This window comes from Numenius arquata, chromosome 2 (genome assembly GCF_964106895.1).
Source record: "Numenius arquata chromosome 2, bNumArq3.hap1.1, whole genome shotgun sequence".
In the NCBI taxonomy this organism is placed as follows: Eukaryota; Metazoa; Chordata; class Aves; order Charadriiformes; family Scolopacidae; genus Numenius; species Numenius arquata.
In genome coordinates, this window is record NC_133577.1 from 13,166,380 (window position 1) to 13,182,754 (window position 16,375).

At 40.0% G+C, this 16,375-nt stretch overlaps 1 protein-coding gene across 1 annotated transcript in view; it reads right to left on the reverse strand.

Annotated features, from left to right (window-relative positions):
* Positions 1 to 16,375, reverse strand: part of UST (uronyl 2-sulfotransferase) — a 159,809-nt gene that overhangs the window by 26,622 nt on the left and 116,812 nt on the right. Inside the window, exons 6-7 of the mRNA XM_074168737.1 lie at positions 5,803 to 5,900; positions 3,021 to 3,178 (exon numbers count right to left, since the gene is read on the reverse strand). Of these exons, the coding sequence (XP_074024838.1) occupies positions 3,021 to 3,178; positions 5,803 to 5,900 (256 nt within the window). The remainder of the gene's footprint in view (positions 1 to 3,020; positions 3,179 to 5,802; positions 5,901 to 16,375) is intronic.

Below are 16,375 nucleotides of genomic sequence, written 5' to 3' on the forward strand. Positions count from 1 at the left end.
ATAAAACCAGATTGTTCCAATAAAAAATTTTAGCACCACAACAATCTTTCACATTTTGTTGCACGTTGTTATAAAACACACAAATCAAAAAATATCTGGCATATGGATTAGCTGAAGGCAACATTTTTAATAAGGCAATGAAGAAAATTATCCTCCTACCCTCCTAGTGTCCTCTGACACTAAAATTTCCTGTCATGCAGAAATGCCAACTTTTTTAAACTCACAAAATTTGAGAAAAATTGGTGTGCACCTCAAAATGTGACACCATCAAAAAGAAAAGAAAAAGCCAGCACAGAACAAATACACAGCAGCTGGCAAGCAAAATATATTAAAAATCTCAACAACCAACTGTTAGTGACGATGTCTGAACAAGTCAACTGCATTTCATTCGTTTAATTTTTTTATATTTTACCTTTCTTCAGTTACCTTCTGCCAGCTTATGTAAAACAAGTCATTAGGATCACCAACAAAAGCTCTCATGTCATATTGCATTAAGCAGTTATCTGTGTCATTACATACATAAACAGACACCCGCACTCACATTTCCGTGCTGATGTAAACGTGTTTTTCTCATCTCAGTATGTTGAACTGATGTAAGGTAAGTTCGTTCTAGAAAAGCTTTTCTTTCTTTATACAAAAAGAGGAAAAACTGCCTTAAGAGTATCTCAGGTGGAGCAGCAGGTCAGCAGACAAAATTAGAAATAGTACAGATTTAACCTGCAAGTGTTACTTGCAACAGAAGGTCAGTTTTGGCCCAAAGTATCTGCTGCTTCGTGGGATCACCACACAGCTGGGCAGAATAACATCTCTTCTTCCCAGCACTTCATGATGCAACAGCAGAGGGTGTTGCAGATCAGGTCTAAGGTGCCCTGAGGAGAACGATGTACGATTTCTTACATGGGACTTGGATATTTATTTTTTTTTTTTTTTCTTTCTGGCTGATTCTGTTAAGTTTTTTGTAAGTATTAGCACCAACTCAGAAATAACCTGAAAATAATTGTGATTAGAAAAAAACCCCAAACATATGCATGTACGGAAAGAGGAAGAAGAGAGTTAACACAAGGAAACTGTTTACTCTCTATTCTTCCTTGTCAATAAACGAATGGGAAAAATAAAACAAAAGTTTAATCTGCACAGGGAATACTGAAGGAAAGAGATGAATCTTCAGACATGCCACAACACCAGTCTGAAAGATGAAATCCCAAAGGAAATCACTGTCCTGAAACAGGGGATTAAATCTCCCCCAGATACTGGAATATACACAGAAAAGAGAAAGATTATTCACCACTTAACAATTCTGAGATATTGCTTATTTCACACCTCAGGATTTCTAGCGCACCCTGATGAAAATTTGAGACCCTACGTGCTGTTTGTTACCCTGCCCACGGCAGGGAGGTTGGAACTCGATGATCTTTAAGGTCCCTTCCAACTCTAACCATTCTATGATTCCCCCATTGTAAGAGAAGTGAAAATCTGTAGTGCACGGGACAGCTGAGGAAATCCTGTAGATTCCCAAATAAATGTCTGCTTATTTCAAAGAGAGCATCCTTCTGTTGATCCTCTGCCTCCCTCTTGTCTAACATCCTCATGGGAAAACCTTGGAGACTGAAGTGTGCAAACCTTTAAGAAGATTTCCACGTAGTACAAGCATAGGTCTTCTTTAATTTACAAAGAAAAGAGAAATAACTGATTCAAAACTAGGCACTGATCTCATGTCAATACCATACCATGCTCTCTTTATGTCTGCTATTGAGCAAAATAGGTCTATGGCTGGAAATAGCATCACAACAAAGCAACACTCACATCTTCTAAATAGCTGCCTTAACTGCCTTATTGCAAGCAGATAATGACCCACTGAAATCATGTCCAGAGGGGGAATGCCACGCTTTCCCTGTAATATCTGTATCATTGCTAAATACAAGATTTTCAAAGATGCATCCTGGAAGCAGGGATTAGTGGACAGTCACCCGTAATTCCTGGTTATGGACAGAAACCCGTAATTTCTCCAGAGTGACTGATTCCTGTGATAGCTGCTCCCAGTCAAAAGCCAGCCATCAGCTGCATGCATTGCAAACAAAATTCAATCTTTGATCCATGTGTTTTTAATATACAACTTGGTACAAAACACGCATTTCAGTGGCTGCAGGCATTTCACACTGACATGAATGCAACCGAGTCACCAAGCAAGAAAAGAAGTTTTACCCCTCCCTGCTTCATTCGATGTTGATGGCCCAGCCAAATGCAAGCAGGAAATCTGTTCTGCCGGAATGACATGTACAGCCCCACAGCAGCATCGTATTTCTTGGTTTAGGCATAGGACACAAGACTGTCTTCTAGAGAAGTTAGCAATAAATAAGCATTGGGAGGGATGGACTGACAGAGAGAAGAGACAACCCTTTCACAGTGACTGGGGGCTGCAAATTATGGCCTAGATTAAGTGCTCTCTGTTTAAACTTCTCTACTCAAGTCGACCTAAGTCTTTTTCCTGAGTATGCTTTGTACTTGAAGTGCTATAAATATGTGTTCTTTTTTGTACTTTACCTAAACTCAGGTTCATTTCATCATAATTGGTTGATATCACAGGAACAGTCCAGACTGAGGGAAAATAAATATCCTGGTACTGGAGAATCCCTAAAGTGTACAGCTCCCCAAACCATTTTTCTCGAAGGTTTACTTAGGTAGATATTGCTTATGCCATTTTGAGAGTGTTTTGACAATATTATTTGAGACCTGAGTATGATAGAACTAAAAGAAGAAAAAGCCACTCCAGTGGTAAACTGGAAGCTTTCTGCCATGTGGCAAGATCACTGGAGCACCAAGCGCTCGCCCAGGAATGAAACCACACAGTTCCCTTAACAATAAAAGCAGAATATGTACCCTTTCCCATCAATCAAATCTGCTCCCTAAAAGGGAGATAAATCTCTTCATTGACTCAATGAGGCATGAACACTTACCTTTCAGCAGCCATGCAGGTTTTGCCAAAGTTTCTATAAGGATAGCTTTTTAATGGAAAAAGTTACCTGGGTTTTTGTAGATGCTAAGCACATCCTTGAAATAATGAGGTAAGAATCTTTCTAATAAAAGCAGCACATCCTCCAACTCCTCCAGAATGCCCACAAGCAGAAAATTTTCATTAACGTTCAGCTTTGCTCTTTCAAGGGCCCATTCACCGGGCTCCCTGTATGAAATAAAGGAGGGAGAGAGAGGAGAGAGGAAAAAAAAAAAAAGAGTTTAAATATGCATTTACTTCAGAACTTCAAGCCAAGAACACAACTGAATCAAAAAATATTCAGTGCTTCCAACAGAACATTTAAAAAAACAACCAACAACCAACATCAAACCTGAGCGGTTTACTGAGCTTTCCCGCACAACATCTAGACTTGATTTGGCATGTAAAAACATGATCGTATTAAAAGGAGGTTAATCACTGTGTGGAAGTATTCAGTTCCGTAAACATCTTTCGCCAAGTTGTTTAAAAGCTCACATTTCTGAATATTTCATTACTTTGACTCAGAATCATGGCCCATCTCCTGGAAGGAACAACTGCTCTGGGTGATGAAGGGTGCGCTAAAGGGTGGTGGGGTCCCTGAACCACATCAGGAGAACTGCCACAAAGAACCGCAGGAGGCTACCGGCCTGTTTCCCACCCTGTCCTTCATCTCAATTTCTGCCAAAGTCTCCAGGAGCTTCTCTTTCCCTGACATTAACCCCTGACTGCCCTGCAGCTCTGCCACAGGATTTGCATTTGTTTGCTCTGACTGCTACTGGTTTTGAAGATCACTTCAGGGTTATTCTATCTTTTTCCCCACTGGGAGAAGCTGGCAGGGCACCAGTACATCTTTACGCTTCTCTCATAGTTTCATAGAAGCACAATTAGTTTTGACAAGCAGAGGAATCCTAAGTCCCTTGGATGAACTCATATTAATTTATGTCCTGGGAACAGCAGTCAGCATTCATATTGACAAGGGATATGATAATGCCAGTGTCCCAATCTAAAGGAAATTAGCTTTGTCCGAGGGTCCAGATGGTGTGATGAACATCTGAGTCACACAGGCTACCTGAGAGGAGCTGGAGATCACACCTCTTCCCTGCGTCTATTAGGCTATTGCAATTTCTATGCAATAGTGAAATTCCAATGTTTGTCAGAAGCTCTTCTGATGACACATGGAAAATCTCGTTGCTTTACACTCCCACTAGAGCAGAACTGGAGCAGGTTTTTTATTCCCTACCATCTTCTTTGCATTGGTTCGTTTTCTGGAAGAGCAGGGTGTCCTGATAAATACTACGATCCTCCTTCTTGCAGCTCCTTATGAGATTAGGAAGCAGCTGAAGGAAGTGCAAGAGCATGATAGGAGACAGATCTATAGTAAGCTACAAAGCAGTATTTCAATATACTGCTTGGGAATCTCATAAAGATATGTTGTGAAAGTATTCAGGCATGTGACTGTTGTTAATGGGATTACTCATATATACAAGTTAAGTGTGCAAACATAAGCATTTGCAAATGAGGCCAAAATAAACAAATAAATAAAAGCCTAACGAGAATGAAGTCATGAATCTGTTTGGTTTCTTAATCATACCATTGCTTATGCCAAAAAACTAAAGCAAGATTTTACAGCAAAGATACTTAGAAACCAAGATACAAAACCAAACACATTTTCACTTGTTATTACTGCTACGAAAAGTATGGCTTTTGACAGAAATTTTTGAGGACACGTGCAGTTGTTCAACTATGGAGAAGCGGTAACAATACATGAATGGAACACCTTGAAGCTGAAAAAACCTAATAAAGAACATGCTGTGACCAACAATACAAAACCATTTGAAAACAAGAAGGTATTTAAAATTGTTCACGTATTATTGCATAGAAGTTTACTAAGCATTATCAATAATACAGCAATATAAGAATGGCACAAATGGACACAATAAAAATGAGACAGCTCAATTACAGCAATAGGAGGCTGCAGTTTGCATTGTTTTAAGCATCATCACTATTTCTTACGTGGACATTTCTCTCACGAGGAAAGGCTGTGGAATTTGGGTCTTTTTAGTCTGGAGAAGACCGAGAGGGGATCTGATCCATGCCTATAAATACTTAAAGGGTGGGGGTCAAGACGAGGAGGCCAGTCTTTTTTCAGTAGTGCCCAGTGACAGGACAAGAGGAAATGGGCACAAACTCGAATATAAGAAGTTCCATCTAAAGAAGAGGAGGAACTTCTTTACTTTGAGGGTGGCAGAGCACTGGAAGAGGCTGCCCAGAGAGGTGGTGGAGTCTCCTTCTCTGGAGACATTCAAAACCCGCCTGGACACGTTCCTGTGCAACCTGCTCTAGGTGGACCTGCTTTGGCAGTGGGGTTGGACTAGATGATCTCCAGAGGTCCCTTCCAACCCCATATCATTCTGTGACATAGAAACCTGGAATTCCTCAGATATAGACCTGATACAAGCATCTGAGCAGAGCTAAAACATGTATTACAAAATTACAGCGCAGGTAAAAAGAGTAACGAGCACATACTGTCACTGCCATTGTCACTTTGCCAACCCAGAAAAGAAAAATCCACGTAAATACATCCAGATTTGATGAATTATTCAAGTATTAAATCAAGCAAAAGAGCAGTACTCCATCTGCATTACCCTCCTTACTCCAAAAGATACTCATGCTGTTACCACGAACAGCTCTACACTGTACTTAACACTTTTCTCTTGTACTTCAAGTAACCATTGACTCTCTACTAGCACTTTCTGACAAAATGTCAGCAACACCTATGGCTGAACAAATTGGGATACTTTGTGTATATTTACCTGCATCTTGGATGTTGTCCGCAGAAATATGGTATGATGTAAAATAACCTGGGATTGGAACATTCAGGGTAGTTTTCAAGGATACATACATTAATGTCCTGTGGGGAAGGAAAGAAAAGAAAGAGGTTTAATAGTTCATTTTCCCTTCTCTATTAACAAGCGGATTTTTTATCTCATACTTTACACAGTCATCTCAGAGTCAAAGAATTGTGCTGAGGCTATAGAAAATACCTTTAAAGTAATCTACCAGTCAATTTATCTAGTTCTAAATATCATGAGGCAGTTTCGGGGAGGTGGGTGAGTGATTTTGTTCTAGAATACAAAAATCACATATTTTTTTTGCTGCAAATAACACAATCATTATATTGAGATTACTGCATGATTCAAAGTGGGACACATGGATCAACTTTCATATTGACATATATTTAAAATATTCAGGAGATTATTTTCAGACTCTTCTTTATCTAAATACGGCCTGGCGGAAACCTGAAGTAGCCAGAATAAACCAAATCATGACAAAAATTATTTTCTTTTTTATTTTATTTTTTTTTTTCTGCTTCATTCAATGACTGGAATGAACAAATGTAAGCTGTAATTTGCACAGCTTCCTCTTGATATAAAAACATACATCAATTTTTATTACAATTCTGTACGTTCCTCTGATGTTCAGAACTGATCCTCTTGTATAAACTTCCACTGAGTAAAGGGCTTATTGGGAAGTATTTCTCATTTTCCTGATTTATTGTTCATCTAATTAGGAGCTATTTATCATTTTTTAAAGACTAGGCATAGCTACTGAACCCTGAGGAACTGTATTCCATTTCTAGCTTTATTCTAGTGCAATAATAAACACACCTGCAAGTGGGACTGAATTCAACTATCCTTATCTAGTCCAATGGAGCCTCACTCTGCAAGCAGACCCACTGACTCCAAAGAGACATACCCGGCAAAAAAAAACCAAGCGGAAGACAACCACAAGCAAAGGTGAAAGGATGTCATCTTTGCAAACCCAATCTTCATTCTTACTTAGAGATGTGGGCTTTTATAATGCAATAGGCTTGATACACATCAATATAAAACCAATGACTTATCAAATTCATACTTCATCGAGTAAGTAACATACGACAGAGAAACTTGAGTAGGCAACATGTCCTCTGCAAGATGGAAGTGCTTGGCAGCGTGGGAGACATGGAGACCATCCCCTGCTCTCCTGGGGCAGTGTGGGGTACAGGACACCAGCCTCAGCATCCACTTCTGAGACCTCAGGGCAGAAAACCTCTTCCCAGAACTTCAGCCCTCATATCTAACTTCATTAGTGTCACACTTGGGTCCGTAAGCTTTTTAAAGTACATTCCTGTTTTCTCCTTTGTCTTACACTTACGCAAATCCAATTTTATATGCACATCAGAATATCCTGGGCTGGGAAGTAAATCAAATTGTGAGGAACCATCAAAGAAAACAACATAAAATTTGCCAATTAGGATACAAACAACTCGTCTCCCCTGCTCCCCGCAGTGTATTCAAACATACTGAGAAGGGCTTGCCTTAAACACGTACCAGAAGATTTATAGTCAAAATCTGCATTTTGACATTCAAAGCTTTGAGCTGAAGCTAACCAGCCCCCTATCCTCAATGCTATGAATATTACGAAGAAATTTACTGGTGGCACAGTAAGGTGGCACAGGCAGTGTGTCCCTCCTATCATCAGTTGTTTTTTTTTTAACATGAATTAAAAATTGCAGTTCTTAAAACGCTTATTGTTCTCTTACTATAGACACCAGCAGGAATGTTTTTAGGGATATGTATTTTCAGTTTTCAGAAGAACCCACAGAGATCTGCAATGAATTCATTAATTGCTTAGATTTAAAAAAAAAAAAAAAAGAAATACTGTCTTGACAATACTTGAAATTATATCCAAGCCAGCTTCCACTCGATTAATCGATTAATCAGAAGACAGAAAAAGATTACGCATTTGTTGAAAAAGATTATGTGTTTGTATTATTATGTAAGATTTAAAAACCATGAGTATCACCCAACCAAGAGCTTCTGTAGAAAAGTGAAGGGACATTAACTCACAACAAAGAAACTTATTGTTTCTTTGCAAGAGCAATGAGTACAGCGAGTCAAAAGATATTCCCTGAGACAAATAAGTATCAATATCCCTATCCAGAAGCATAACAGGGACCTTCTTTTCCTTCTGAAAGCAATATTTGATTAATATGACCAGAGAAACAGCTACACAATAAAAGCAATGTAAATTCACATCAGAAGTCCTGCAGCTTTAACAAATGAAGAGCTTGTATTTAGACAAAAAGAGATTTTTAGTATTCTTTTTTAGGGTTAACTGCTATAGGATCACTGAAACAACCGAGACAGTATCGAGTAGCAATTCCCTTCAAATTTGATTTGTGGAAGGGATGCAAAAGGATGAGGGAGAAAAATCTTCCCCCCGCTCCTTGTTGATGCACTCAAGGTTTAAGATAAAAGCCAGATATGCTTCCACAGGAACTTAGAATTTTTCACCACACAATGGCACACATTTCACGTTCCCGACATCAGAAGCACCACGTTTCCTCTGCGGTAAAAGCATCGCCCCTTTCCAGTCTCCGTTTACCACCACTGCTGTGACCCTCAATACAGCTCCTGGAGCATCCCAACGCATTTGCAACACCTGCTCCCATCTCCTATTTTGATGTATTCGTAATTTGTAAAATAAATCACCAGCCAGCATCCATCCCCTCAGAGAAGATTTTACTTGATGATAATTATGTAGCTCCATGGGATTTGAAATCACAGTTTTTCAGCAAGAGGAGGGGCGAAAAAAAGCTGAGCCTGAGGTGTGCTGGTCAGTACGAAACTTAAATACAGCTGAAGGAAGCTGCTCCTCAGTTGCTGGCAGGACTTAGGGGCATTTCTGTTTTTTCTGGGCACGGAAAGCTAAGGTGAAATCACATTATTCTAGGCAGTGTTATTCTGTTAGCCCAAGCAACATTAATGCTGCATTTCCCAGTAAGAGCATGTTCTCCCAGCAGGACACAGATCTTTCAGGGCAGAAAGGTTTTTATGTGAGACAAAAAAATTGCAAGGTGACAGATGGCAGCCTTGCTCATTTAAATCACTGGAGAAGCCTTGTAAAAAAAAAAAAAAATTATTCAAACACAGCCAAGAAAGATACAGAAAGAAAGAAACAGAGCTACTTTGATTGCACACATCTACAATAAAGAAGGAGGAATTTTATTTTATTCCTCAGCTCTGGCTACAATCCACGCTGCTCGCATCCCGCTGGGCTTCTGTCTCCAGCAGGGCAGAGGGACACCCGGGAACCAGCCCTGGGCCTCCAAGGAACAACAGAAACCATCTTTCTTTGTAATAGTACTATATTTTTCTATTGTTACAATTTTGGCTGAAATGGTAAATTGCTAATGTCTACTTCCTTCTTCTGTAAAATTGTCTTTCATATAAAAATCACAATGTGCCCTAATCTATTAATCAGTCAATGAGCCAGACTACTGATCTATCAGAAATATATAAAGGGTGTGTTATTAATGTATTTTTTTAAGGTTAATAACAATCAAGCTGTTTTATTTGCCATAACGAGTTCATACATGTCACAAGAACAAGTCGACACATGATTTAAAAGGTACAAAATTCCTTTGGGAATTTTAATGCTATCACAAAAAAGAGCAAACTTCAAAGTATTTTTTGTAGAAAAATAAACAATTTACTTAAGTTAGTGTCTTTAACTCTTTGCAAATACTGTACCACATACAAAAAGATGTTGCCATATATTTGAATTTGAATTTCTCTTCCTCCTAATATAAAATCCTAAGAGTACTGGGGGAAATAATAACTTTATTGTCCAGTAGAAGTCTTTTTAAACACCTAAATTTTTTTTAAAAAGAAATAAATCTTGGGCTTGAAAGCATTCCCTATTACTTGATCCTCGGTGTCTCAACCAACAATTACAGAAACACCAGATTCTGCCACGGATGTACAGCAATTCTTAGTATCCCTAATAATATTAAATGAGGGATCATAACTCAAATACATACATGCCTTGCAAGTATTTTCCCATTAACCATCCATTAATCTATGGGAAGCCAAGGAAATGGCCTTTCCTTCTCTCAAAATCAAAATGAAAAATATGACAGTCTTTCCATGCCCTGCCCTTGCGGGATACTGTGACTTCGGTGAAACCAGGAGACCCTGCTTACAGCCCAGCGCTGGTCCATGCTCCTTACTTGGGTCTTGAAGGTTGCAGATGGGAAGTTGAGGTGTGTCGTGAAGGCTACAGAGGAAGCAGTGACCTGAATAAATACCTTCCAAGTTTCCATAAAAGGAAGTGAGGAAATGATTATGAAGAAATGATTAGGAGGAAAGGCTCAAAGAGCTGGGGCTCTTTAGCCTGGAGAAGAGAAGGCTGAGAGGAGACCTTATCTATGTTTACAAGTATCTAAAGGGTAGGTTGAAGGATGATGGAGCTGGACTCTTTTCAGTGGTTCCCGGCAATACGATGAGGGGCAACGGGCACAAGCTGGAACACAGGAAGTTCCATTTAAATACGAGGAGAAACTTCTTTACGGTGAGGGTGACAGAGCACTGGAACAGGCTGCCCAGGGAGGTTGTGGAGTCCCCTTCTCTGGAGATTTTCAAGACCCGCCTGGATGCAGTCCTGAGTAATGTGCTATAGGCAATCCTGCTTTAGCAGGGGAGTTGGACTAGATGATCTCTAGAGGTCCCTTCCAACTCCGACAATTCCGTGATTCCGTGAAATGAAACAATGTGGAAAACCAGTGAGTGAGCCCAGTCTAGGGTGACCTCTCCTGCTTACAAGGCTGTTTGTTCTTCATACGCCGCTGCAGTCAATGGTGCAGTCTAGTCCTCACCATGGCCAGCCAAGGAAAATTATTCTGCTCTGCTGAGAGCCCCCGAGAATCCTCTTGCAGCTTGTAAAACGTTCTCTCATACACTTGCTTGGTGTTTGTAAGGAGGTCAAACTGACCGTTCTACCCTGAGGACAACGTTGCACCATATAAACTAAATACAACCACGCTGAAAAAAAATAATAATAAATCCTCTGCTTTCTCTCACCCCAGTCAGGGAGGTCTGGGTGGCGGCAGAGTTATGGGGAAGAAAATGTAAACATGATGGCTCAGAAAAGGGCTCGTGAGTATCAACATGAAAGGAAAGAAGGAAAAGCACCGCTTCCTACTTTGTAAGGCTGCAGAAGTCAAGATACAGTTGGGCGTGAAGGTTTTAAAATACAAATGTAACATGACTCACTACATCTTATTTAGAAGCACAAATTACTTACATATTTTAATGGAAAATAAAGTATAATGGAAAATAAAACTATAAAACTATATTTTTAACCCTAATTAGAGAAGTTTTTACTTCATCAGGTGATATTTAATGTTTCAATTAAATGTCAGTCAAGTATTCAGATAACTAAAGCCACACAGCAGCAGGATAACCTGCTTCTTTTCAGGTTCTGAAGGCATTTGGTACTTGTTTGTGCTCCTCTGCTAAAGGCCTGGGGCACCAAACAGCTCAGGCTGTAATCCCAGAGATGACTTCTTCTAGCTGGCTTTAACCATCGCTTTCCTGCTTGAAGTTCAAGATGTATGTCACTTTATCTTTGACAAACAGTACATTTGAAAGCTGAGCTAAGGTTTGCATTTTAAAACTTGTCTTCAGTCACAGATAATATTCCTTTCAACTCTTTCTTGCTTGACACGTCTGTTTTTGAAGACATACACTTCTGAACGCTTTTGTACAGCCCTTGAAAGGCTGCACAGACATTTCACACCTTTGCAGGTATTCAAGTTCCTTCCCTCCACTTATTTGTCAGGAGTTGAAATATGCTTTTTTAAAAAAAAAAATAAAAAAATCCCTGATCTCTTTAATTCCCAGAAAACCCTCATTATCATTTCTTCAAACTGCTCTTTGCCTTCAGCTAAATCATATATTTGATCAAAAGCAGCAGCAAAAGCCACTAGAGAACGAAAAGAAGAAAAGAACCCTCTCCTCACCCATACTTCTGTAAGGCCCCATGCGCTGCTATGGAGAGAGGCAGTGTAACAGCCTACGTGGGAGATCAGAAGAATATCCTTTAGAAAGTCCCAAGGACTCCTTGCAGCAGCATGTTGGACGAGCAAAAGCACCCCATAGAGCCAGCTCATTCCATTCAAGCTGCTGTCCTCCAGCCACCTTATTTAAAGGTTAGTTCAAAACAGAGGTTGTCCTGTAAAACAAAGCAATGTGCTCTTACAAATGTATTGGGTTCCACCCCCCCTTGCCCAATAATTCTTCACTTATTATTATTTGGAAACAGACTCTCCTCCCTTCTCTTTTTTTCCAGCTCTTCAGACGCTTCCTATAACCAACACTTCTGTCAGCACATCGTTAGTCAACCACTCGCTTTGACACGTGGCAGTGTTTACCTAGGAGCTACAATAAAGTCTCTCTCTTGCGGGTAACTGGCTTTCCAACAGGCGAATGGGAGGCCTGGGAACCGAGGGGTGGTGGCAACACGTGGTCAGTAGCCAGGGGCTACCAAGGCCAACCCAGTGTCTTGCAGAAAGTCCCCAGAGAGTCCCCAGGAAACAATGAGGACAACTGGGAGGATTGGACCCTGCTGTGTTTTCATGATTATTCACCGAGGTGTTTCTGAAAGGATTCTTACGAAAAGTTACCACATACACAGTTGTTTTGGGGAAACAACAGACAGCTACGGACGGAGGCAATCTTCAAGCGTCCACACTTCAGCTCTTCCCTGTATCAGCTGTCTAGGCTAGGCTACTGCAAGCCAAAGGGATCCAAAGACATTTTGTTCCCTTTCTGAGAGCGAGCTCCCTCTCTGGCATTACTGGTCTGGGTAGCAAGTCACAACAACATGTTGGCTTGAAGCCAGTCAACCATGTGTACAAAAAAATCCCCCAAAATTAAAAAAGCGGGGAACATAAACATCTCTGCTTTGAAAAATCTTTCTTTATAGAACAATGCACTTTAGAAACTTGAAAAAAACCCTAGTTCTCCAATGTTTAACCTAAATAAAAATAAAGGAAAAGAAGCATCTTTTGTTCATTCACTCTCTCATAAGCAGGCCTGCTACACTTTCCTCTTCTGAGTCTCTGGCTCAGGATGGAGAAGACAAGCCAGACAGCTCTCCTTCCCTCCAGGCAGAAGGAAGTCCAACAGCGTCTTGAGAAAGGGTGGAGGGAGCTGTCTGCAAGTGCTTAGTTGACTTGAGAAAATAAAATTTAAAAGTATTTCTGGTATTTGTGATAAAACCTTGGAAAGCCCGGGAATAGGGTTTTTCTTTCTTTCTTTTTTTCTTTCCCTTCCCTGCACCCCACCCCCCAGTTCCATATCTAGAGACTGAGTTTTCACCAATTAACAGGTATAGATCAAAACTGAACTTACTTCTGTACCCAAAACAGCATCCAAACATAAAGGTTGGAGTAGCTATGTCTGCTGTTATTGATGTGTAGTATGACTGCTGTTCTCACAGACAAAAATGGCTTTTCCAGAGCTTTCTGCAAAGCCTTCTTCACCTATGGTTACAAGGACCGCTTACAGACTTATACTAAATATTTCTATTTCACACGCTCCAGGGTAGCACATTAATGCTGCATTTGAGAGAGGGGATGGGAAGCTTACAGACCCCTTGGCAGCTATTGATGACTTGAGATCAAACCTAAATATCAGCAGAGATAGCACAGGAAGGAGTATACACATCTTCTATTCCTCTCCTCAAAGCTTGATACTTTTCCTGAGTAACTGCATTGGTAGGCTAGTCATTTATCCTTGCAAGTTAATGAAACTTCATTTTGTTTCATAGTATGAGATACTTTTTAATTAAAAAAGCCTGTACTGTAAGAGCACAATTATTCAAGAGAAAATTCTATTATGAAAATCTGGAGAAAAGGATAAAACTATTTTCAAATGTTGGATATGAAGGCTGATTCAGTTAAGTCTGCTTTTAATTGTGCTCTAATGAGGAAACTTGACTTTTTAAAGCTAGCCCAGAGTAACCTATGGCTTGCTTAGATTTAATTTGTGCTGTCATTACATCAGCATAGATTTCCTTGATTTTTTTCTATTTTGTAGAGAATGACTCTGGATTTTCTTTGAACTGATTTTCCACTTTTTTCTGGCAAAATACATGTTTTTCATTTTCTCCCCCAGACCACATAAGCAAATAGGCTGCCAAGTTTAATTCCCACTTTTTTTCTTTTTGATGGACTCTTTTGGCGGGGCTAGTTTGCCTGGCTTTTCTGCCAACAATGTATTCAACTCTTCTTCCTAGCATCTTAGCAAGTGAAGCAGCAGCTAACAAAACAGTATCTTCTGCTAGCTGTGTATATTTTAATTTGTGCAGGCATAAATTACTCATTCATATACAAACTTTTGCTGGCATTAACATAGCAGAGGTGAGGAACGCTACTACACAACACTACTATTTAGATGTAACAAACATTAAACACATTTGCAGATCCCAATTTTCTACCTCGTAATGATGTACAACATTGAGAAAATATGTGGGTGGATATATTTATTCTTTTTCCTGTTACCAAAAATCATAGTAGCAATTTGTCAAAGACCAGTTTTGCCAATTATAATGCAATCACTTCCTAGCTGTAAGTAGGCACCTTCTCGTATTTTCTTTTCCATCGCTTTTTTTTATTTTTCACCTCGAACTGTCTTAGTACATGAAAAAAATAGGAAAAAAAAAAAAAAAACAGAAAGAAATTATGCCAAAAATGAGAAAGTGCCTGCCAGCTGGAAGAAGTGTAAGCATTAAATAACCATCCTGTTACAGAGGGAACAGATCCAGGGAAGACCAAAAATACAGACCATTATACTGTAATCAAGAATGAATCCCAGTGGCAATTAACGGCAGGGAGACAGTAAACAGAATTAACAGATGTACTAACACCTCTTCATAAAAGAACCTGGAAAATTAGTCTGCTCAGATGATGACTCTTAATAAAGTCAATTAGGGATGGCATATATTCAAGCCTGCAAACGCTGAGCAGGAAATACCCCCCACCTCAAGGATTTCTCAGCCCTCCCTAACGCAGCGCTGCTGGACCCTAGCCGACAGATGCTTGTGAGAAAAGCAGCGAGACAACAGATACCTCCAGCAATTTATGCTCACAAAAGGTAGTTCTGGAGCACAGATGAAGTTATTTTATGACAGATCACAGTCTCAGCCTGGAGCTGACTACAAGGCTGAAGTCAGAGGCTGGAAGTGGACAGAGATGCAGCTGGTGGGTGAGGGTCCTCCTGGCAGGGTCTCACCATACCTGGCAATGCAGCGCAGCCCTGGCTGCTGCCTATCCCAGCAAGAAAGGCTGCTACAGAAGACCCAAGGCATTGAGAAACATTTTACTCCATCCTTTGCTAAGGGAGAACCAAGTTTATCTAAACTAGGGTTGTCATTTGTCCAGTCTGTTCATAAAGATGTTCACATCCACTCTAACTTGTATCAGTGCTTTACTGCTCCTGCTGTCAGAAAACCTTTACCCGCATCTGATACGAAAACACCTTCATGTAATTTAGGGAAACTCCTTTTCGTCTTGATCTTGATGAACACAAGGAGTAACAGCAGGACATCTGCTTCACAGCACATTTTTATTCATCTGAAGATTTACATTTCCCTACAGTATTTCCTTTTTTAGACTGTCTTCTGGATTCTCTTTAATTTCTTAGAAGTCCTAAAAACAAAACACTTTTAACTTAGACTTTTTCAGCTCCAAGCAAAGCAGAAAAGACCCTGCCGGTACCTTATGTAAAAGTTCTCATCTGAACAAGAGAGCACCATAGAGGGAATTAAGGAATAATTTCATGTCTCTGGCTCCTGGAACCCAGTATCTTCTGTTTGACTTGAAATGCTGGATCCCAGAAACCATTTGTTGTTTAAAAAAAATATGTAGCACAAATTGGAGAAGATATAGAGGAAATCATTGAATAACACTGCAGATTATCACCTCTCTAATACACCACTGTTAATGTTAAAAGCCTTGCTGTCCAGCCAAGCACATTATAATGCTAAGATTCAGTGTGTCCTGGATTGAGAGCAAGTCCTGCTCACCACTGAGCTGTGATATGCGCTACAGATTGCTTAGAATGAAAAATCGTGTCACGAAAGATATATTAGGAGATTTGGGATGCTTTCACATACGGAAAAGGGTCCTCTAGAGATGGAGCAAGCCAGGAAAAAAAAACCCCAGTCTCAAACTGAAGTGAAAGTCAAAGATGCTTTAGAAAAAATAGATATAATGAACAGAAGATTGGCAGAACCAGCCAGTATTAGAGGACACAATAATGAAGAACACAACCAGCGAGGGGAAGAATCAACATCAGCAGAGAAAGCTGTGCCTCTCCAACTTGCAACAGGTCTTTGATTCAGTCACTAAAGATGCGATGAAGGCAGCCCTCCATTCCTAAGTTCTCATGGGGAAAAGATAAAGGATAGGAAGCTAAGGACAGGAATAAAATGACTAGTTTTCTCAGCAAAACGAGACACTGAGTAGGGTTGCACAGCATCTGTACTGAGACATCTCAG